General features: G+C 52.5%; 10 protein-coding genes across 10 annotated transcripts; 7 read left to right on the forward strand and 3 right to left on the reverse strand.

Annotated features, from left to right (window-relative positions):
- Nucleotides 1–710: 710 nt before the first annotated feature.
- On the reverse strand, nucleotides 711–3602 carry ALTATR162_LOCUS3582 (uncharacterized protein; the record flags this gene model as incomplete). The annotated part of the gene is made up of 1 exon (XM_043311190.1): nucleotides 711–3602. One exon carries the CDS (start codon nucleotides 3600–3602, stop codon nucleotides 711–713), a length of 2892 nt encoding a protein of 963 aa, XP_043167125.1.
- A 656-nt stretch (nucleotides 3603–4258) lies between these two features.
- On the forward strand, nucleotides 4259–5425 carry ALTATR162_LOCUS3583 (uncharacterized protein; the record flags this gene model as incomplete). Its single annotated transcript, XM_043311191.1, has 1 exon — nucleotides 4259–5425. The coding sequence occupies one exon, from the start codon at nucleotides 4259–4261 to the stop codon at nucleotides 5423–5425; it is 1167 nt and encodes a 388-aa protein (XP_043167126.1).
- A 290-nt stretch (nucleotides 5426–5715) lies between these two features.
- Nucleotides 5716–6431, reverse strand: ALTATR162_LOCUS3584 (uncharacterized protein; the record flags this gene model as incomplete). The annotated part of the gene is made up of 2 exons (XM_043311192.1): nucleotides 5716–5991; nucleotides 6093–6431. The coding sequence occupies 2 exons, from the start codon at nucleotides 6429–6431 to the stop codon at nucleotides 5716–5718; spliced, it is 615 nt and encodes a 204-aa protein (XP_043167127.1).
- A 344-nt stretch (nucleotides 6432–6775) lies between these two features.
- Nucleotides 6776–7406, forward strand: ALTATR162_LOCUS3585 (uncharacterized protein; the record flags this gene model as incomplete). Its single annotated transcript, XM_043311193.1, has 3 exons — nucleotides 6776–6871; nucleotides 6929–7293; nucleotides 7343–7406. 3 exons carry the CDS (start codon nucleotides 6776–6778, stop codon nucleotides 7404–7406), a joined length of 525 nt encoding a protein of 174 aa, XP_043167128.1.
- Nucleotides 7407–7815: 409 nt separating this feature from the next.
- Nucleotides 7816–8330, reverse strand: ALTATR162_LOCUS3586 (uncharacterized protein; the record flags this gene model as incomplete). Its single annotated transcript, XM_043311194.1, has 3 exons — nucleotides 7816–7949; nucleotides 8012–8225; nucleotides 8295–8330. 3 exons carry the CDS (start codon nucleotides 8328–8330, stop codon nucleotides 7816–7818), a joined length of 384 nt encoding a protein of 127 aa, XP_043167129.1.
- A 381-nt stretch (nucleotides 8331–8711) lies between these two features.
- On the forward strand, nucleotides 8712–9526 carry ALTATR162_LOCUS3587 (uncharacterized protein; the record flags this gene model as incomplete). The annotated part of the gene is made up of 2 exons (XM_043311195.1): nucleotides 8712–8861; nucleotides 8912–9526. 2 exons carry the CDS (start codon nucleotides 8712–8714, stop codon nucleotides 9524–9526), a joined length of 765 nt encoding a protein of 254 aa, XP_043167130.1.
- Nucleotides 9527–9899: 373 nt separating this feature from the next.
- On the forward strand, nucleotides 9900–10268 carry ALTATR162_LOCUS3588 (uncharacterized protein; the record flags this gene model as incomplete). Its single annotated transcript, XM_043311196.1, has 3 exons — nucleotides 9900–9931; nucleotides 10010–10124; nucleotides 10191–10268. The coding sequence occupies 3 exons, from the start codon at nucleotides 9900–9902 to the stop codon at nucleotides 10266–10268; spliced, it is 225 nt and encodes a 74-aa protein (XP_043167131.1).
- Nucleotides 10269–10580: 312 nt separating this feature from the next.
- ALTATR162_LOCUS3589 (uncharacterized protein) lies at nucleotides 10581–13207 on the forward strand (the record flags this gene model as incomplete). Its single annotated transcript, XM_043311197.1, has 4 exons — nucleotides 10581–10662; nucleotides 10720–10863; nucleotides 10984–11051; nucleotides 11111–13207. 4 exons carry the CDS (start codon nucleotides 10581–10583, stop codon nucleotides 13205–13207), a joined length of 2391 nt encoding a protein of 796 aa, XP_043167132.1.
- A 3774-nt stretch (nucleotides 13208–16981) lies between these two features.
- Nucleotides 16982–18300, forward strand: ALTATR162_LOCUS3590 (uncharacterized protein; the record flags this gene model as incomplete). The annotated part of the gene is made up of 4 exons (XM_043311198.1): nucleotides 16982–17204; nucleotides 17254–17324; nucleotides 17371–17612; nucleotides 17682–18300. The coding sequence occupies 4 exons, from the start codon at nucleotides 16982–16984 to the stop codon at nucleotides 18298–18300; spliced, it is 1155 nt and encodes a 384-aa protein (XP_043167133.1).
- Nucleotides 18301–18327: 27 nt separating this feature from the next.
- On the forward strand, nucleotides 18328–18584 carry ALTATR162_LOCUS3591 (uncharacterized protein; the record flags this gene model as incomplete). The annotated part of the gene is made up of 2 exons (XM_043311199.1): nucleotides 18328–18348; nucleotides 18405–18584. The coding sequence occupies 2 exons, from the start codon at nucleotides 18328–18330 to the stop codon at nucleotides 18582–18584; spliced, it is 201 nt and encodes a 66-aa protein (XP_043167134.1).
- Nucleotides 18585–20396: the final 1812 nt, after the last annotated feature.

The raw sequence follows: 20396 nt of genomic DNA on the forward strand, positions 1-20396 counted from the left end.
GAGAAGTGCTGCTCGACTAGTTCATGCCCGCAGTGTTGATAGTAAACGTGCCTAACTGTGACTCCAGGCTGTCCAAAACATTGAGCACTGCAGAAGCTGTGTCGTCTGTGCTAACCCCCCAGTAGTGTCGCATCTCGTCAAGTGCGAACTAAACATATTCCTCCACATACTCTATGATATGTGGGTAATAGTCCTGCACCCACATGAATCAATTCCAGGGCCCATTCTTGAAGATATGGTTTGGCTACATGCCTCTGGTTGCGCAAGAGGCTGCTTTGGCGCACTTGGCATCCACATACCCTGGATCATCTTGCGTATACGTAGAATCAGGCTCTACCGGAGAGAAAGAATCGACGGATTTTTTTCGCTGGTGGGAAGCTTTTGTAGCACCACAGAACTGAAGGTAGCAGTGTAGTAGAGTATTCTGTGAACTCTCCAGACTGCCTATACGCGTCTTAATTACATGTACGTTGTACTAAGACATGTCTTTGGTTAGATGACAGTATACCGAGCCCTGAAAACCTTTTTTTCGTAACTACTACGATACGTGTGAGGTGAACGCCAGGAAAAGCGCCGCGCGCAGACTGCCATGGTATCTCAAAGCGGTGCAGTACCTGATATAGCCCTCCATGATTACGCCGAAAAAATGCATGAGATGTGCTCCAGAAAAAGGCGACGAAGAAGGCGACACGGGCTGTCACACCTGTCCACTAGCCCACAACATCAATATCTCCATCGGCATCAACATCTTCCTCCCCTTCTGCATCTACATCTTCATCCTCATCTTCACCACCACCACCACCATTAATCTCCTCCTCGCCCTTCAACACCTTCGGCAACTGTCCCCTCACAGCCTCAAACTCTCTCCCCGCCATCTCCGCCTCAGCCACCAACCCATTCCTCCTATACGTATTCCCACAAAGCCCAGCAACGACCGCCACCCAAAGCGGCCTATGCACTTTAATAGCCTGACTCCTCGCCGCACGAATAGCCTGAATACTCTTCTCGCCCACGCTATCAGCAAAGAACCTCGCAACGAAATAACACATCATCATGGCCACAAACTCAAAGTTTTGTGTGCGTTTGCTGATCTCCTGTGCCATGCCTACGGCGGCTTGTACTGTTTTCTTTTGCTGCAGAATGGGTGTAGATTCCGAGTGAAAGGCTAATACGAGGCGGAAGGCGATGCGGACGTATTGGTTGGGATGATCTTCGCAGAGGGGTTTGATTTGCGCTATTAGGGGTGCGGCGGTGAAGTGCTGCGGGTGTGTGGGATCGCGGAGGATGAGGAGGCAGTTTAGTGATGCGACTACTGCGATGTCCGTTTTGGCGGGTGTTGCGTGGGCCTTTTCAGGGATGGCGAGGATGGGCGAGGAGAGTGATGAGAAGGCTGTGTCAAGAGAGCCGCGGAGTTGGTCAGTGATGGCGGAGAAGTAGGTTAGTGTGCGGACGAAGGCTTCTTGGCTGTTGTAAGGAATGAGCGAGATTTTCTTCTCGAGGAAGCTGAGAGCGTCGGACGCGGTTATGGGGTCGTTTCGTGTGCAAGCCATGAGGCCGATGGCGAACATGGAGTACCAGTCTAGTATCATGTTCCACTCGATGCGCGCAAAGGCGATGGAGATAGGTACGCCATTGAATGCGCGTCGTTTCGCGGTCTCCCGGAACCGCTGGTGTGCTTCTTTCATGAAGTTCAGACCCTTCTCGTGGACATGTTGATCCAGAGCGCAGATGTGGAAACACAACGCCTGCAGATCTTCCTTTGGGAGCCATGCAAATACCAGTTCATCCTTCTGCTCCACATTCTTTCGGAAGATGCCAGCTGTGTCAAACGTTAGGTTACCCCCGAAGCTCCGCTCAATGAGAACCGTAAAGACGCCGCTTTGTGAGATGCTCTGTCCGTCCGTGTCGCGCAATATAGATTCGAGCAGCGCAGTGGACTTTTGTGGATTTGGGCTGCCTTTTTGAATGCCACTAGCAATGTCAATGATATCAATTAAAGTACCGAATGATCCCAGTTGTTTGGCTGATACCTGAAGTTGCAGGCTCCGAGCAGCTGCGATAGCGCGCTGGACATTGTCGATCCGATCCGCTGCACCCGATCGCAGATGAACCATAGCTTCGAGTACATGGCAAGCCACATAAATGGCCCGGTCACCTCGCCGATTTGCGTGGTCCTGTATAGCATGGAGTTGCTGGAGAGCTAGTGCCACTTCCACACGACCCGGTATCTGCAACGCCAATGTGACTTTGAGAAAGCGCAGCGCATACACCCAAGCGATGTGTTGAAAAGTTTCTGCCTCTTGAATAGGCTTATCGAGTGATTTTAGGCCAGCGCGGTGATTAGTCTTGAACTGGTATCGCGCTTGAAGATGAAAAGCAGCAAACTTAAGATCTTGTAGGCGGTGGCGTCCACAGAGCGATATCTGCTTGGACAAGATCTCTTCGATCCGACTTGATATATCCGCGGCCTCAATGTCCGTCTCTTCAATTAGCAAGCTAGCGTATCTCAACCGCAACTTCGCTTCGTCCCTGGGTGGCATGTTGAAATCCTTGAGTACGGTGTCCATGCAGCCCATGGCGGTGGAAATCAACTTGTAGTACTGTCTCACATCGGCCTCCCTCCTTTCCCTTATGAACAAAGATCCCATCCCTCGCGCAACCGCAATGTATTCGTCCGCAGCCGTGAGCAGCAGTTCGGAGAGCTCGGCAGGGAGTGCCTTTTGGGGAAGATGGGCGCGCTTCGTGGGTGTAAGCTGATGCGACGAAGAGGTCTTGGGAATGACAACTTGGGGGTGCATTCGCGGTTTCGACGAGGGTGGCTGGGGGAATGGGCTGCCATACTGGCTCGACGGTGTTCGAGACGGTGGGAGCACGCGCTGTTGCTGGGGCGTTGATTGTGAGGGGCGTTGTTGTTGCGGTGTCGATTGTGAGGACATACGCTGCTGTTGAGGTGTCGTCTGCGAGGGTACACGCTGTTGTTGTGGCGTCGTCTGGGGCTGTAGAGGCGCTCGATATGGGGCTTGACTATTCGATGGGGTGACGACGGGTCGCTGCTGTGGCCGAGGGCCGTTCTCTTGATGTGACGGTGATCGCTGTACCGGCTTGGATATGGGTGGATTGGGTGCCTGTTGTGCGCTATACCGCCGTTGCTGGTCCCCGGGCCCATCTGTTTGCGCTATGCCCTCGCTGCTTGTTCGCTGTACGGGTACTTGTACATGGCGTATTCGTGGAGGTTGCATTTGCTGCATAGGAGATGCATATTGGGGTGTCCTTGCAGGTATGGCGACTTGAGGCTGCCGTTGATATTGCGGTTGCTGTGGTTGTTGCATCTGGGGGCGCACTGGCGCATATTGCTGGCTCATGGGTCGAGGCATGCTGTGTTGCGGTGGCAGTTGATACGGCGCTGGCTGAGACTGAGGATATCCTTGAGGCGTCTGCATCTGCATGGGAGGGTACTGAGGATAACCATGTTGTTGGTAGCCATTTGGCGGCGGCGGCGGCTGCGGCTGCTGTTGTTGTGGAGGAGGCGCATATGGAGTGTATTGGCCGTTTGGGTGGCTGTTTGGATAGGCCTGGGGCGGCCAGTTGTATCGCGGATCCATGGCGGAAAAGTCTCATCCAGAGGACGTCACCGGGAGTCAAAGTAGGTATGTTGCATCGTGGGCAAAGGCGGGGCGTGAATGCGAGGACGTGTAATGGGCAGTCGCGAACTTGGGTAATCGCGAACGCGCGCCAGGTCACTCAGTGCCTATTGGCCAGCAGACGCGCGCTTGTCCACCACCAAATGCAGACTAGTGAGTAGCCAAACCGAGGCAGTTCTTTTACTACTGCATGTGTCTATCACTAAACAATACTTTCACTTCCTCTTTGTCGAAATCATTTCGAACGGGAAGCATTGTTCGGCACCGAACCCGCCGGGTATCAGACGGAAAGCAGCAATTGATAGCACTGAGTGGTAGATTTGGTGAAAGAGCTAGGAACAAGACGGACGACGTATCTCAGTGTAGTTGTTATCAGGTTGCGTCTTCGGACTCGATACGCAGACACTTGGCTTGAAAACCTCATACCGGGCACTCGTCCGACCCAACCTCACCATGTCCTGGCTCCTAGGTCACGGCAAAACGACCTACACATCCCACTCCTCCCCTACCCCCTCCAAACAAAAGCCGGCTCCAAAACTACTCTAAAAGAAATCGCCTCATCCTCGATCCCACCATGCCGTCTAAACCCTTTCCTTTTCAACGGCCACCTCCAAACCATGTACACGGCCTTCAAAGACCCCGGCCCACCCGTTTACTACAAGCGCCAAATCTTCGACTCTAACCACTCCGTCTACCCAGGAACCTTTGCCGTAGATTTCGTGGTCTCAAAAGAAGATGGTCTCGCCTCTGCTCAGCGAATGGCTGAAGAAGACGACACCACCGAACTCCCCGAACGCACCACCAACTTCACCCCCAAAGAATGGGAAGGGATTGGTAGTTCAGACACCACGCCCATGCTGATAGCGCTTCACGGTCTATCTGGCGGTTCCCACGAAGTCTACCTCCGCGAAACCCTTTGGCCCCTCCTGAATCCCACCTCGTCGTCTGAACCCTGGACCGCATGCGTAGTAAACGGCCGCGGCTGCGCCCTCTCCAAGATCTCCACCCCACAACTCTTCAACTCGCGCGCAACCTGGGACCTCCGCCAAACCATCTCCACTCTCCACGCCTTATTCCCCAACCGCCCTCTCTACGCCATTGGCTTCAGTCTCGGCGCCAACATCCTAACCAACTACTGCGGCGAGGAAGGCGATAAATGTACGCTAAAAGCAGCAGTATCTTGTTCCAACCCCTGGAACCTCGAGGTGTGCAACACGACACTTCAATCCAGTTACCTTGGTTTGCACGTCTACTCGCGCACCATGGGCAAGAACCTCATGGGCCTCTTCCGCCGGCACCGGGAACAAATCCTCAAGAACCCGGGTATCGATGAATCGGCCTTGCTAGCGAGTAAATACCTCCACGAGTTTGACCGCCATGTTCAGTGTCCTACGTGGGGTTATCCAACCGAAGGCGCTTACTACCGGGACTCGCAATCCGTCGACGCGCTACTAGCCGTCAGGATACCCTTTCTGGGCATCAACGCCGAAGACGATCCGATTAGCAACAAGGCGGGATTGCCGTACCAGGAGGTGTTGCAGAATCCGAATACGCTGTTGTGTACGACGGATTGGGGGGGCCACCTCGGTTCCTTCCAGCTAGGCGGGGGGCGATGGTTTGCGGTTGCTGCGGCGGCGTTTTTGCAGAAGATGTACGACGAGGTTGATTTTGAGGCTACGAAAGGTGTTGATGAAGGAAAGGACGTTAACATGGGGGGACTGCAGGGAAAGAAGTATCCCATTTTCGATCCGAATCATCGGAGGTTGATATTGCCGGATGCTTAGACGGCTGGACTGGATATGTTTGCATTTGATTCTGTTTGGGTATCATAGACTTTTAGATGTGGTAGATCGCTTTATAGACCTGACTTCTTGCTGCGAATAAAGACGCCTTCTCTTGTGCCATACTTTGATGCCAACGCCTTTGCCGTGGTTCCCAATCATCGCGGACCTTTCTCGGCATCGTACACAATGTCTTCTTCTCACGTCTGAATGTCCTTCCTTCGCATGTGTGTGTGTGTGTGCCTCTTCCAACTCCTGCACAGGTAAAATCACCCAACACCCAATACACCCCTTCAGCCAAAGCTAACCCTCTTTCTCTGCTTGAACTTCCGATCCTTCTCCTTGATCTTATCACCCTCATCGCTCTTGCCGCCGGTAGGCTCGCTATGCCTCTTCCTCTTCTTCTTCAGGTCCTGTTTCCTCTCCTCGAAAGCTTGGTCTTTGTCTGATCTCCTTGCCTCGGCTTCTTTCTGCTTAGCGTCGCGTATTTCCTGCAGCTGGCGTGCTTTGGCGATCTTGGACTCGAGATGTCCTTCCTTCTCGGCGTTGACTACGGACATGATGGCCATCTATACACACTTTATGTTAGTATAACAGACTACGAGGTTGGAAGTGGTGCAGTTGGCTAAGAAACGCAACGCAAGAGATGCAGAAAAGTTTCTCGACGTACCATACTAGCCGGGTCATCCACAAACTTCTTCCCCTTCTTAACTCCCTTTGGTTTTGCAATGCCCGCCGGAATAATCCCATTCAGAGCTGGGATATCCAATTCCTTCTCGCTATACACTCTCCTCTTTTTCTTGCCATCCTTGCTCACTAAGCTCTTCGTCTTTTGCGCACCACCCGGCTTGGCTAGCGACATGGATTTCTGCTTGCGCTTCGATATGCCTTCTGGCGCGCTGCCAGTAGACTTAGGTTTCGATTTCGGTTTATTGGCGCCGGAAGATTTCGAAGGGCCGGATTTGCCTTTTGGGGACTTGCCCTTGGTAGAGGGTTTCGATGCAGCCATTTTGGCGGCAAGGAGAGTGTGTGGGTGAGGTTGCGCGCAAAAGTTGCGTTTGGTGGAAGATGGGTACTAGCAAAAGAAGCGCAGGCTGGAACTTTTTTTGGGAAGGAATCCGAGGCTAGATCGGCGGTTTGCGAGCGAAAGATGCCGACTCGAACAGGGAACGCACGTCAAGCGCCAAGCTTGTAGGCGCGCGACGTTTGGGTGGACCTTGGACCTTGGACCTCAGCAGGCGCATCCGCATCACAGCTTAGCTCCCAGAACCTCGCAGCTCGACGACGACTGCTCACAACACGCCGGCACCAAACCCAACACTTTGTCGCATACGTCGCATAATCAACTTCACCATGGAGGAATCAAATCGCCTCTTCCGCTTCCCAAAGCCCGCGTGGTTGAACAGCGCCAACACGCGAACAGCCGGCGTTTACATCGCAGGCGCTCTGGTGCGCTGCCTCACCCACCATTACATGCACGCACACATTGCTAACAATGCCGTCTAGTTCGCCATGGGTTTCTACACCCTAATCGACATATCCACATGGTCCAAATCCGCCATGAACGGCTCGGACCCGCCCGTCCACATCACCTTCATCGACTGGATCCCCGGCATCTGCAGCGCCTTGGGTATGCTCGTCATCAACAGCATCGACAAGTCGCGTCTGTCAGCCGACAGCTTCTCCTACTCTGGAAACGGAGTTGCGTGGAAGGCGAGGCTGGTCTTGTTCTTGGGGTTTGCGCTGTTGGCTGGGGGTTTGGCCGGTAGTGTCGTGGTTATGGTTATGAAGTTTGTTGTTGTGGGACATACGTGGCCGACGCTATGGTTGGGTGTGGGCAACGTAGTTGCTAATGCGCTTATCATGCTGAGGTGAGTCAAGTATGTTTGGTATGTAAGCGTGGTTGCTAACTGGGTCTAGTTCCGCTGTGCTTTGGGTTGCGCAGAATATGGAGGATGAGTATACTTACAACCTGGCGTTGTAGGCTCTAGCGGTTCCATGGACTTGGGGTGATCCGATGGATTTAGGGTTTGTCCGACCAGAAGGAGCTTGCGCATCACGATTCCATATCTGGAGGCGCGAATGGAATGGGCATAATCATGTACGAGTATTTGAGAATGAGGGCATTGTTCGTTGCAAGCTGTTTGTTGTCTTATATCCAGTTGTTCAGCGGGTTCGAGTTGGTCTGTTCAATACGGACAACCTAAGTCGACCTATGCATTATGCTCGATGTATTTTTACAAAAAACGCTCAGCAAAACTATGGGTACAACGTAAACATGAAGCAGCACCAATCCGGACTTCCCGGTCCCTAGCCTTTGCTGTCGAATACCTGGGGCCTCCCGCCTCCAATTAGTTGTATGCGGCTCCTCATTGCTGAGTTCCGCCGGCGAGTCAGAAGTCTTCTTGCTCCTGGAAGAAGAGCGTGAAGCTGATGATAGTTGCGTATATCAACAGACCACCAAAGATGGACATGGCCGCCGCGCCACCCGCGATCTCTGCCGAATGCCATAGCAGTGTTGGAAGGGCTGTGAATGTGTTAGAGGTGATGCTGCAGGCGCGTGCCACTCAAATCGCCAGGTGTACTCACCAATACCCATGACAACAAAAAAGCCGGTCAAGAACCTTCCAAAGTCGACGACACCATTCCCGGTACTCTCCATGAAGTCATCGCGGTTCGCTGCTCGTCCACAGAGCCAGTTGGGTAGAGGCGCGATAACGTAGGTTGCGACGACGAGAAGCGTGAGGTAGTTCTTAAAGAGCGCGGCGGAGAGGATGACAAGGAGGAAGCCTATCGCCAGGACCTAGCAGCATGTTGTCAGCAGGAGCATAGCGAAACGATGAGCGCGCGTCTATGCGACAGGCTGACGTACGAAGGACAAGCCTATGATGGTCTTAATACCGGCCATGGTGGAGTCGAAGAAGGGAGGCTACGTGATGATTGTGTCTTGTAGGGGTATGCGACGACTTCTCCCTGAGTTCGATCCTCGGTCCGGCGAAGATGCGAGGTTGCTGTAATGGTGGTCTTGCTCTTAGACGCCTGATGGTGAGGTTGTGTCGCACGCGCTAAGGCTCTTGCCAAGATTGGAGCTTCTGGAGCTCATCGTCGTCAACAGGTCGGTGCCTCCAGCTGCAACACCACAATCTCTCGGTACCTCGCCCACGCCGCCGCCACCACACAACCATACTCCCTCGCCATCCATCGATAGTGAATCCGTCTAAATTTTCCCCGGGTCTCTCGCTGTCAACCTTGCAAACCCACCCCACACCCCACAGTTCCCGCCTTCATCATGTTCAGGAACAACTACGACAACGACTCGGTCACCTTCTCACCACAAGGTCGTATCTTCCAAGTCGAGTATGCACAAGAGGCGGTCAAGCAGGGTTCAGTCGTCGTAGGCATTGTCAGCAAGACACACGCGGTACTCGCTGCAATCAAGGTAACTACTTGTACAACAACTGCTGCGGACAGTATCTAATCACATCACAGCGAAATGCCGAGGAACTCTCTTCATACCAGAAGAAGATTATCCCGATAGATTCCCACTTTGGCGTCGCCCTCGCCGGTCTCGCCTCCGACGCCCGTGTCCTCTCCAACTTCATGAAGCAACAATCACTCGCATCCCGCCTTACCTACGACCGCGCAATCCCCCTCTCCGAGATCACCTCCCGCATCGCAGACCGTGCCCAGACCAATACCCAGCAGTACGGACGGAGACCCTACGGCGTAGGACTGCTGATTGCCGGCGTTGACGCAAAGGGCCCGCATCTATTCGAATTCCAGCCCAGCGGTGTCACACAGGAGATGGTTGCATGTGGTATCGGTGCCAGGAGTCAAATGGCGAGGACATACCTTGAGAGGCACTTGGACGATTTCGAAAACGCTAGCAGGGAGGAGCTGATCAAGCACGCGCTGAGGGCATTGAAGGAGTCGCTGTCGCAGGACAAGGAACTGACTGTCGACAACACCAGCGTCGGTATCGGCGGTATCGGCGAGGACTTTGTGCACCATGAGGGACAAGATGTTGCCGAGTGGCTAGACGCTACCTTTGAGAACCGGGAAGGCGGCGACGAGGCTGAGGGCGGAGAGGCTATGGAGGAGTAGGGAAGTGTCGTCGTAGGCTAGACGTTAGTTCAGCTGCTTGACGAGGATTGTAGATCACGATGTAGCCGTCTGGCTATGAAAATAATGAGCATGACTTCAGATAGAACATCCATGCGTGAAATGGACAGAAACTGCCTCAAAGGTACTCGTCGTGTGTTGTGTTTTTGTTTAGGTGCATGCAGAACACAGCGAATGCCTATAGGGTCAGTTTACCCAAGACGAGCGTCTTCGTAGCAGTGGACGCATGCGCACGTGATCTACAGCTCCGAGCCGCATCCGCGAAATCTCGCCGGGAGCTCAGGAACCTTCAACACCTTGCACCCGCAACCCCAAACCCCGATCCACACCCACGAACCCGCATCCTACCATCACAATGGCATTCGCGTGGAAAGCCGCCGGTCTCACGTACGCATCGCCCACCTCTGCAGTCGCTGCAGCAACCCTAGACTTTGGAGAGCCCGCCAATTGACTTGTTGAAAACAGCTACAACCGCTACATCGCCGTCGCATCGCGCGTCGTGCGTCGCTCGCTCAAGGAGGACAAGCGCATTGCTGCTGAGCGAAGGGGCGAGAGCGAACTCCGATTCGCCAAGTGGGAGGTGAGTTGCATATGCTGGGTGTAGACGTGGAGGGACATGGACAAGTTGGGCTAATGAATTGGGCAGAACGGCAAGCAGGGCGAGATGAAGGACCTCAACGCTGCGGCTCTCCAGGCACAGGCCGATGCTGCCAAGGCGTCGTAAAGCAGTCGAGAGGATAGGGCATGGACATGATGGCGTGGAATGGACAAGCCGAGGAGAGTTGATGCTTGGGGAAGGATAGATGTATATTTTGTACTACTATCAAGCTGAAAGGGGATTAAAGCCATTGCAACAACCCAACAATTGAGCTGACAGTCACTCTCTCCAATGATATCGTGCGCCTGCCAAGTAGAAAGTGATGACACTGTTCGTGGCTACTACCGATGATGTTGAGCGAGCCTTAAACGCGCATGTGCTATGTAGGGACTCGGCCGTCACAAATCTTTCCCGCATCGGCAACGACTCCACCACAACATGGCAGATGCGTCTAGCAGCCACAGCACAGCCCCCGCCCAGACGCATCACGATAACACGGGCTCTGCGATTGATGGTGCTGGTTGGTTATTACCTGGCACATGTTCGTAAAATGACTATTGAAACTGATGATAGATAGGTCCTTCACATGCGCAAGAGTCTGCGCCTATCATTCCAGCAGCTACTTCCGCTAACTTACCTCTGAGACAAGCAAGACATTCTGTCGTTGGGATACAACCCAAGATTCATGATGTGACGGAAAAGTTTACGAGGGCTTGTAGTGGTATGTATATGTCCAGAGGTTGATGCATGGAGGGGTATGGCGGGGCTACGGGCGTCGTCATGTCCTACAAGCAACCATACCTGGGTATATCCAGACAGTACCGACTAACACCACCAACAGCTCTCCAAGTCGGCCAATTAGTCAAAGATGAATACTTCACGCTCTTTGAATCCATCGGGGCCATCGAAGTACGTCTGCTCCCTCCGTCAAAGATCCAGTTCCCTTACTTATTTCCGGGTGACAACAGATCATGGACCCCAAAATGGACAGTGGCTTCCTGCTCCCAGGCGAAACCCTGGAAGATGACTACGACACCCTGGCTCCCCTTCTTCCTGAAGAACTAATAGGCATCATGGACCAACTACTCTGCTACGAAATGGCCTGGCATACCGGCTACCCGTTATCCCAAACCCTCTTCACATCCGTGTATATCGACAAGCTGCTATGGCCCGAGACTAAGGTTCTGGAACAGGCGCAGTTTTATCGTGGAGAGATTTCAGACGAGAGACGACCTGGGCCGTTGTTGGAAGTACTGAGGGCATATTGTTTAGCGGTGATTAAAGGATGTGACTTTGTGATTGCGAAGATCACGGGCAGGGATTACTTTGAAGAGGAGGACTTTTGCACGCATACGTATAATCGTGTCTTGTTTGTTGGTGTGCCGATGGATGTCTTTCTGAGAGAATTGGACGCTGCCATCGAAACAGTTGGAGATGCCGACCTCGACATCAACGACGCCCTTCGAAAAGCCATCGTCTCTCGCCTAGAACTCCGGAAAGACTTCCTCCGTGCCCTCGACTTGGACATTCCCCTCGACCAGATATCCTATCCCTGGCCCCCGACCCTCCAAGGCATCGACTCACTAAAAACTACGCACCAACTCGGACGTACAGTCCCGGGTGCTTTCAGTCCCAAAATGCAACGACGTCTCGCCTCCACCGTCCCTCCACGGCCAATCGTCGACCTCTCCTTCACAGATGCACTATCCAAACTCCACCAACTTGCCACAGACTGCAGTGAAGCGACACGCTTCCCCTTCCTCCCCGCCGACCCTCTCGAGTACCAATCTTTTCTCTGGCACTACTCATCCCGCTCACCACCACCTCTAACATACTCCCGTTCCTACCTAGCAGCCCTACTTTTCCACTCCGACGTCCTCGATACCTCCATCTCCCTGCCTTTGGCCGACGTAACGGCCCTCGTCTTAACTTGTTCTCCGGTCATCGATCCGATCAACTGGACGCTATCACCTCCTCGCAACGCACTGCTCCCGAAACCCCCACGTCTTCAATTCGCCATGCTCATTGACGAATTTATCGACCGCGCGGGCCAGGCGTATCTCGATCTGTGGGTCGCCATGGGCCAGAACCGTTGTCGGGTGCGCCGTATGTTGACGCATGTCATCACAGGTTGGGATCTGCTACAAGCGGATGCTGGTTCCATTGACGTGGACATTTCGTCGGCGGCTGCGTCCCTCGGTTTGGGTACCCAAGTCATGGACTTTAGCCTAAGCACGTGGGTGTACCACAAGAAACTGTGGATGATGGAGAAGGTTGTGCTACTGGGGTTCGAACAAGATATTTATTTGCCGGACGAGTATGCGGGCATGTATCTTTTCCTTTCGCTCATCGCTACGAGGAGGAAGGAGTTGTTGAGGAGGGTCGAGGCGCATTACCTCGTTCAATCACACGAGTTGCTCAAGAGCAGACGGCTTCGCGAGGTCCAGGAGGTGGAAGACAATGCACAAACATTCCTGGCGTCTCTCCTCGCTGAAGCAGAGGGAACGGCGGAACTAGCATTGGCAATGGCACGCTTCTACATCATCGCTTTGTACCTGGGCAAGTTGCCGCTGCCTCGCCGCGATCCGTTTTCCACAGAAAAACTGCGGTACGAAGTTAGGATGAAACAGTTTTTGGCGCTGCAACCACCCGAGGCACCGCCGTTTGAAGACTTCAACGCGCATAGTCTGCCGTATGGGGTGCCGTCGAGTCCGCCGCCCGACGCCTTTTTGAAAGATGTGCGCAACAGGGAGTCGCAGCTTTGGCAGGAAATAGACATTCATATCAAGACGGCAAAGGCAGCATTCGCAGAGTACAAAAGACTAGGGCCTGAGGCGGCCAAAGCGAAGGGTGTGGAGCAAAGTTGGAATGAAGAGGTTAAGAGTCTGCTGGCGACTTGCGTCGCGCTTGGGCTGGCAGTCAAAGGGGTTAAGGATGGGGTTGTGGCAGAGGTAGTGGAGGGGGGAGGAGATGTGGGTAAGGGGATTGCGCTTGAGATTCCTGAAGCCGGGACGGGGAAGAGGTATGCTGAGGGGTGGATTGTTGGCAAGGTGGTTAAGGAGTGAGTGGTTGCGGATGATCGACAGCTAGTGGTCTTCTTTAGACATGGGGCAGTGGTCTACAATGGATAGAGAAAGTGTTGTACGCGTCATTATACATAGATATGGGATAGTACTTGAGCTTGGTAGATCTTTGCATCCTGACACAGTACACGTTGTAGCAGTCACTGACGCTTCATCGCGCGCGTATGTTTTCGCAATAAGCGACGCCACTCGCACTCGCAGTAAGATTTTGGAACATCTGAAAGCTAGGCTGGAAAGATGAACTGGTTTGCATGTGTAAATTTATCCGTACCCTTCTCGCATGGACTGCGTCTTGTCTCAATTTACAGCATCCGTATAGCCTTATTCGAATTCTCAGTGCTGGCGCGAAAGCGCGACTGCGACGTCTTTGGCTTCAGCTATGTCGAAAAGCGATCAGCATAACTCGCCTCAGCCAAAGTACAATCACATGGCAAGGCATTCAACACGGTCCTAGCTTGATATGTTTTTGTGTTTGGCGTGACATGTTCACGACCCAATACATGCTACGTCCGAGAAACTTCACGCTATCCGTGGTGAAGTCAACGACCTGTAATAGTTGTACAGTAATCGCATACTCCTGTGTTGATCATATGCGGAGGATTTAAGCTTCGCAAGCAGCACGCATGTACGTACTGCTTACGGGTAGGTAGCGTCGCCGAGTGATCGTCTATTTCCGTCATACCTACGGAGGTTTGTCCGACAAGCGCTATGCATACATTGCTTTTTTGTTCTGGTACTTTGACAGATCAATCGCGAGGCGTAAAAGCCAAGCGGTGCACTTGTTCTGTACCAGCAGCCGGGTAACCGGCCTTTAGAGTTTAGATGCCGAGGTAGAGGCTGAAGCCACTGTTCTTGCTGTCATAGGGGTCTTGGAGGCGTGAGAGGAGTGTTGATCGACTCCCCAAGCTCTGGCGAAATCCTGGCATTTATGAATAGGCATCGTCCAGTGCCTAACACATGAGTGGTGAATTTTACATGTTCGCTCCGAGATGCAATTCGAGCGACGTAGTCTTCATCTTGTGAGTTTGTACTAATGCGTAGTGTCGTTGGAAAAGTGTAAATCGAAGTGGCAACATGCAGGTAGCATCAGCAACTCGACATTCCTTCGTAACGCAAAGATGGTCCATTTCAGACTGCTGATGGTGTGCTGATGCGACGTGATATGTTGGTTCGGAGCTTTCCAGGTAGTGGTTGTAGATCAGGGGCCGGTGATCGTTCCTAATTTTCCGCGGGGTGTAGCCCTGGAGCTTCGAGAGGTCAACCAAGCCAACGCACATCGTACCTGGTGTCAGATGAACAAGCATACAAGCGTTCCAATGGGAGGCGTTTCGGAGTTCCGCCAGCTTACTGCAGGGTTGCTTACGCCATCTTCGTTTACCTAGGAAAGTCCCAGTCGTGAAGGTGCCAGATGTCGGACCACCGGCGTGCGCGGCTTCGTGTGAGATTCAAGATGACCCTGATTGTGCGTACTGCATGAATGCTGTAACGTGATGATGCTGAGAATGTTTACGACAACGCGGTGGCAGCGAGCGAGGGTTTCGTTGCGTCATGGTCTGCACCTGCAGTCGATGCGACAACACAAGATGCATGCAGCGATCCTGCGCCACTCATGACTTCCGAAGACTGCATGGCGAATAGAGGGATACTGCAGTTCAATGCAGAGATCATGGTGTTCAGAGTCGGCTCGTGCGAAATGAGTATCAAGATCTGGAACTGGATTAGTGTGCCAAGGGGTCGGGCGTGCACGAGCGTTCCGTTCCGGAGTGAGGTCATGTTTCACAAGATGCTCCCGAGGTTCCCGGATCGTAGTCCCCTTTCTAGGCATCTACGTGCTTGAGCGTACCCTACCGTACCCTAGACGACAAGATCATGACACATTACTGCGAACTTCATCTACTCTCCATAACGAGTTCGCGAACGACGCCAGGTCTGATGTTCAACGGAGGTAGTCTTGCTGCATTGCTGACGTAGCGCAAACTTTCTTCTAACCGACCCTGCCAGGGTGCAGCATCAGGATTCCAATCAACGAAGCTCGCTTCTCCTTCTGCCCTTATCAGCACACCATCTGCATGGGGTTGTGGTTCCTCAGGCACTACTCGATTTTGAAACGAACGTTACTTCACAAGTGATCCTCCATAGATCTCTTCCAGAGTTTCTGCGCCAACGTCGCATGGCTTGAGACGTCAGACTACTAGGTAACGGATCCATCAGCAATGTCGAATTTCGAGAGCTGGTCAGTAGCACGCCGCAGTGGTACACTGATCAGGTCTGTTTCCAAGCGGTATACTAATACGCATATTGTTCCCGTACCCGAGAGCACCGTCCTTAACCACCGGTCCGCTTCCAAACGAGACTATTTCGCACGGTGCTTGTGACAAAATAACGCGACCTCAGCCGCGAAGCCTTTCACGCCTGGTGCGACTACAGTCGCGGCGTGGCGTCCTTGTTGTTATACCTGGAGTCTCATCTCACGTAGAGATTTAAGAAGAGCGTTGGCAGTATAACGGATCCCGGGACGAAGGCGGTCCGGATCGGTAGCGTCAGGACATACATACCTCTGCTCAAGTATTTGCAAGGTCCCTCTTGAGCGGCGGATCAGGGCGCTGACTAGAGGTTGGTAGACTGTAAGGCAGCCAAAGGTAATAGAGTTTGGAGTCTGGTCCGCAGGGATGTTTCTAGGCATTGACAACTCGCCATAACCTGCTCTAGCGTCACACTAAAACTGCGGGCAGATTACACCACACGAATTAGCCGGTATTTGGTGGCTCTAGTAAATAGCGCTACCAAGTTCAAGCGGTATACCACTTCGGACTCTCTGCTGCACTTCTCAGCATGTGACAACCATGGTGACCATGGACATGCAACTGTCATTTACATGGTCAATTGACGGTGTTGTGAGCGAAGAGCCCAGCCAAGGATTTGATCAAGCGAGAGCACTTCAAGGCATCTACTTTACGATGTGGGAAAATGGTCCTACAGGTTCGTGCTCACGAACGGTTGTGCGCCAAGTATTCCAGGATCGTATACGACAGGAGCGCTTCCATACGGTCTTGGCCGCTGTAGCGAGCGTGATTTGTGGAATCAAGACAACTTCTTGCGCAACATAGGACGTGCCACGCGAGAGCTTGTACGTCAAAGCACCTGCATGATCTTCACCCGGTAAACCGAGGGACGAATCCCTGGTTTTGGAGACGTTCATCGTATTAACGACAAGGATCGCCACAAACTATGGGAAACGCACACACTGCATCATGCAAGTGAATTCCGTATGTTACATGCCGTCTGGTTGCTCTCGTCAAGCCGAGTTTGCAGGACTATGCTTGCCACTGCAGCCGTCCGCCTCGGAAATGTACCCCTCGAATTTGAAGCATTTACGCGTCTAGGCAGAAATGCATAGTCTCATTGGCTTGAGCCCAGCTTCTTGCCGTCCGCTAGGTCTAGCTCTTCCATTGGGCACGCCGTCTCCCCAGATCCTTCCTGCGCTCCCTCTCCAGGGTCTAGTGTACCGACGAGTTTTGAGTTTCGGATTCCCTCTCAAACGATCTCGCATCCCAGTCTTGTGTGAACTGGCGCATTAGTCCGTGCAGAACTCATAGTTCAGGTACCTTTGGGCGCAGGGCCTGACATATGTATTTGCAGCCCCCGGTCTGTGGAGGAGTACATATGTGAAGTAGTGTTCATAGTAACCCTATCGTAACCGTTTCGCACATCGAGAAGTTACGTGTGTTTCATTGTCTTTGCTTCTTCACAACCACCATGGATCTAATACCACCAGAACAGTTGGCTGCCTTGGCCAAGGAAGATCGGGGTCCACTCACCAAGTCTATCGTTGTTGCTTTTACATGCATAGCGGTGATTTGCGTCGGTCTGCGTATCTTCACTCGGCTTCGGTACTTGGGACGGGCGTTGGGATGGGAGGACTACACCATTATAGTCTCTATGGTGCTGGCTATCGTGACCGGCATACTCCAGGTCCTGCGTAAGATGCACACAGCGCTCGCGACGAACTGAATGCTAACTCTATCTAGAGGCGAATGCTGGCAACGGCAAGCATGCTGTTTTCATTGAGTTCCCCGGTGGAGTAGTGACCATCCTAAAAGTGAGCTCTTGTTGTTCGTATACACTCCAAAGCTAACAGCAAACAGTACTTGTTCTGGAGTATCATCTTCTACAACACCAGCCTCATGTTCACCAAGATATCTATCCTTCTCCAATACGGCCGCATCTTTACTTTGCGAGAGATGCGCATACCGCTTCACATTGTCATGGCCATCTGCGTAGCTTGGGGTATCACCACACTGATCACTTCTATCTGGACATGCGTCCCTATCCACGCCTACTGGCAGATACTGGAGCAACCCGCTGCGAAATGCATCGACAACAAAACGTAAGTACTACCAACTTGCTCGGCACACGAGCCAGCTGCAAAGTACGATTTTCTAACTAGGAACAATAGAATCTGGTATGTGAACGCCAGCATCAACATCTTCACAGACCTCATGGTCGCCTTCCTTCCTGTTCGTGTTATTTGGACCCTGCAAATCGCGTTGCGCCAGAGGGTTGCGCTTATGGCCATTCTCACTGTTGGTTGGTTCGTCTGCGTCGTATCGATCCTCCGCCTACACGCTCTTATCGTTCTTGTCGACCATCCCGACGACAACACATATTACAGCGCACCGACAGCCTACTGGTCAGCGATCGAGATGAACCTTGCTATCGTGTGCGCATCGCTTCCCGCGCTCAAGCCGCTGGTTGTCAAGATCATACCCGGCTTTTCCTCCTCTCTACAATCCGGCAGATCATACGGAAACGGATACGGCAATGGGACTATTGGGGGCAGCAGCAAACACAGGAGTACTCACGGTGTCAGAAGCACCGCAAGACACGCTGACGAAGACTTTGAACTGGGCCGACCAGGTAGCACGACGCCTTATCAGACGACTTCTGATGAAGGAGGAATGTTTGGCAAGAACATCTACGTTTCGCGACACTTCGAACAGCACTTCGAGCAAAGTTCGCGCATTAGCGATGGCGAGAGTCAGAAAGATCTAGTTGCCGTAACGCAGCCAGTCTAAGATTGAGACTGCTACATAGCATTCATTATGTTCTTCCAATATCCTTCCGTGCGCAAACACTTTGACCCCTCGTTCTCAATCCCTTGTTCTAATCTTTTCATTAGAGGCCACACGGCCATCTTGCGCGCCGCCTTGAAAAGACCTCCGGCTTGGCTATCCACGACTCTGACACATGTGCGTGGATTACATTCCTTTTATTGCCGCCACTTGTTCATCGATGCGTACTCCGTCACCTTCTGGCTGGCTGGCCTCAGCGCCACCCACTATTAGCCGTCGTCGCATAGGCGAGACAGCGACGCCACCCGGCGGAAGGCTTGTAAAGGAGACGTCCTCAAAATACCCATTAAATCAGCCTAAGGACCCATGTTGGGCTGTGCGAATGCGTACCTCGGTACGCATCTCTACGTTGGCCAATGAGATGATAACTGCCTAAAGGAGTAAAGCATCATCTCTCAACATTAATGTACAATAGCGGATCCGAAATCTGACCAGCCGCCGTCATTTGCAAATTACGTGCCTGTCGGAGCCTTTCCATACGGCTACATAACATCGTTAGTTGTGCTAGAGACTGATAAGATCGTAGATCACAATGCGGGCTTCTCCACACTCATCGCTCGCCCGTCTCCTTCAAACCTTCTTCCCCTGCCACGGCCCGACTGCATATCAACCTAACACGCACTTCCTATGACTCGTTTGAACGGTTTTCTGGGTTCCTAGACATGCGAGTACGCATGTCATCATGTCATGTCAAGAGTAGGACCGAGCATGCCACGGAACGGGTCGCCGGGGCAGTCACATCACATCGGACCTTCCTCCGCTCCGCGATGCGCCTTATTTCTTGGAGCGAAACTCCACGCAAATTCGGATTTTACGTTAAAATGTATCTGAGCGCACTTCGCACTAACATTGGGGATCAGCATGAGAAGGGCCGGGAAATCTGAGGTACCACAGCGCCGGGAATGTCATGCCTTGGATCCTGAGATGCTTTAGCTCACGTGGAAAAGGAGATTGTTGACGATGCGATTGGTGACGTGAGCTAGTCTCTAATTATTTGTATGATACTATCTCGGTATGTATGGAGTAGATCCGCACTTTGTCCGTAGTCTATGGATGTTGAGCAATCACCGACTCGGCGTCCCGCTGCGGGACGGCATGCGGATATCGAGATTCTCCCGTGGTCTAAAGGTAGGATGGATATTTGTCTTGACGGCCACTCAAGAACACTGTAGAGAGTAGGCATACAGACCAAGTTCGCGCTGCTAAGAGAGTGATTAGTCAACATTGATGCCCAAAACGAGTCCATGATTTGGTCGAGAACTGCATCAAACGGCTATCATTGCTCACTACAATCATTCCTCTCAGTTAGACCTCCCAAGATACAAGCTTGAAAGCGATCAGATCGCAGATCTTTCGTACAGTCGTACGATAACTTTAGTCTGGGTGTCAGGCGTTATGCGAACATTGTCGAAGCTTCTATCCGAGTCGCCTATATCAAACCTTCGCCTCGTTAGCCAAACTTTAAACCCAGCCTATCACATGCACGCCACTACGTCTTCTTTCCTCGCATTTCTTTCCTCTCATGACATTGGGATCGGCATGGGAACGTTTAGCACCACCACTAGAATTCATCTAGAAGGCGCAGGCGATGACGTGTAGTTAATCGAGGGGCTGAGTTCACTTTAACTAGACATATGTAGCGACGCGGCATTGGCAGGCACACATTGTAAGTATAAGCGCTATCATGTACTTCGTATGCCCTAGTGCTGAACTTTGCGACCAATTTAATGCGCAAATGCTCGCTTTATATCGTGCGGTGGTGGTACGAAAGTTGATTTCGCGCAGCGAGGAAAGGCGGAACTCACATCGCCCCCCAGGTGTCGCATCCTATCTACTTTCTCCGCCTCACCCCCTCCATACTTATCAAACCTCAATATCATTGAAGACAAAACTCTCGCAGTTAGAACCACATGTAACCTTCCGATTGCGCCTCAATGTTCCGTCATGTAGGCGTGAAGTATCAAGAAATTCTTTTAACATACCTCTCACGTATATACGCACCAACGAAGTGTCGTTTAAGCCTCCAACGGTTTTCGACC

Source organism: Alternaria atra (assembly GCF_907166805.1).
Source record: "Alternaria atra isolate CS162 genome assembly, contig: 22, whole genome shotgun sequence".
In the NCBI taxonomy this organism is placed as follows: Eukaryota; Fungi; Ascomycota; class Dothideomycetes; order Pleosporales; family Pleosporaceae; genus Alternaria; species Alternaria atra.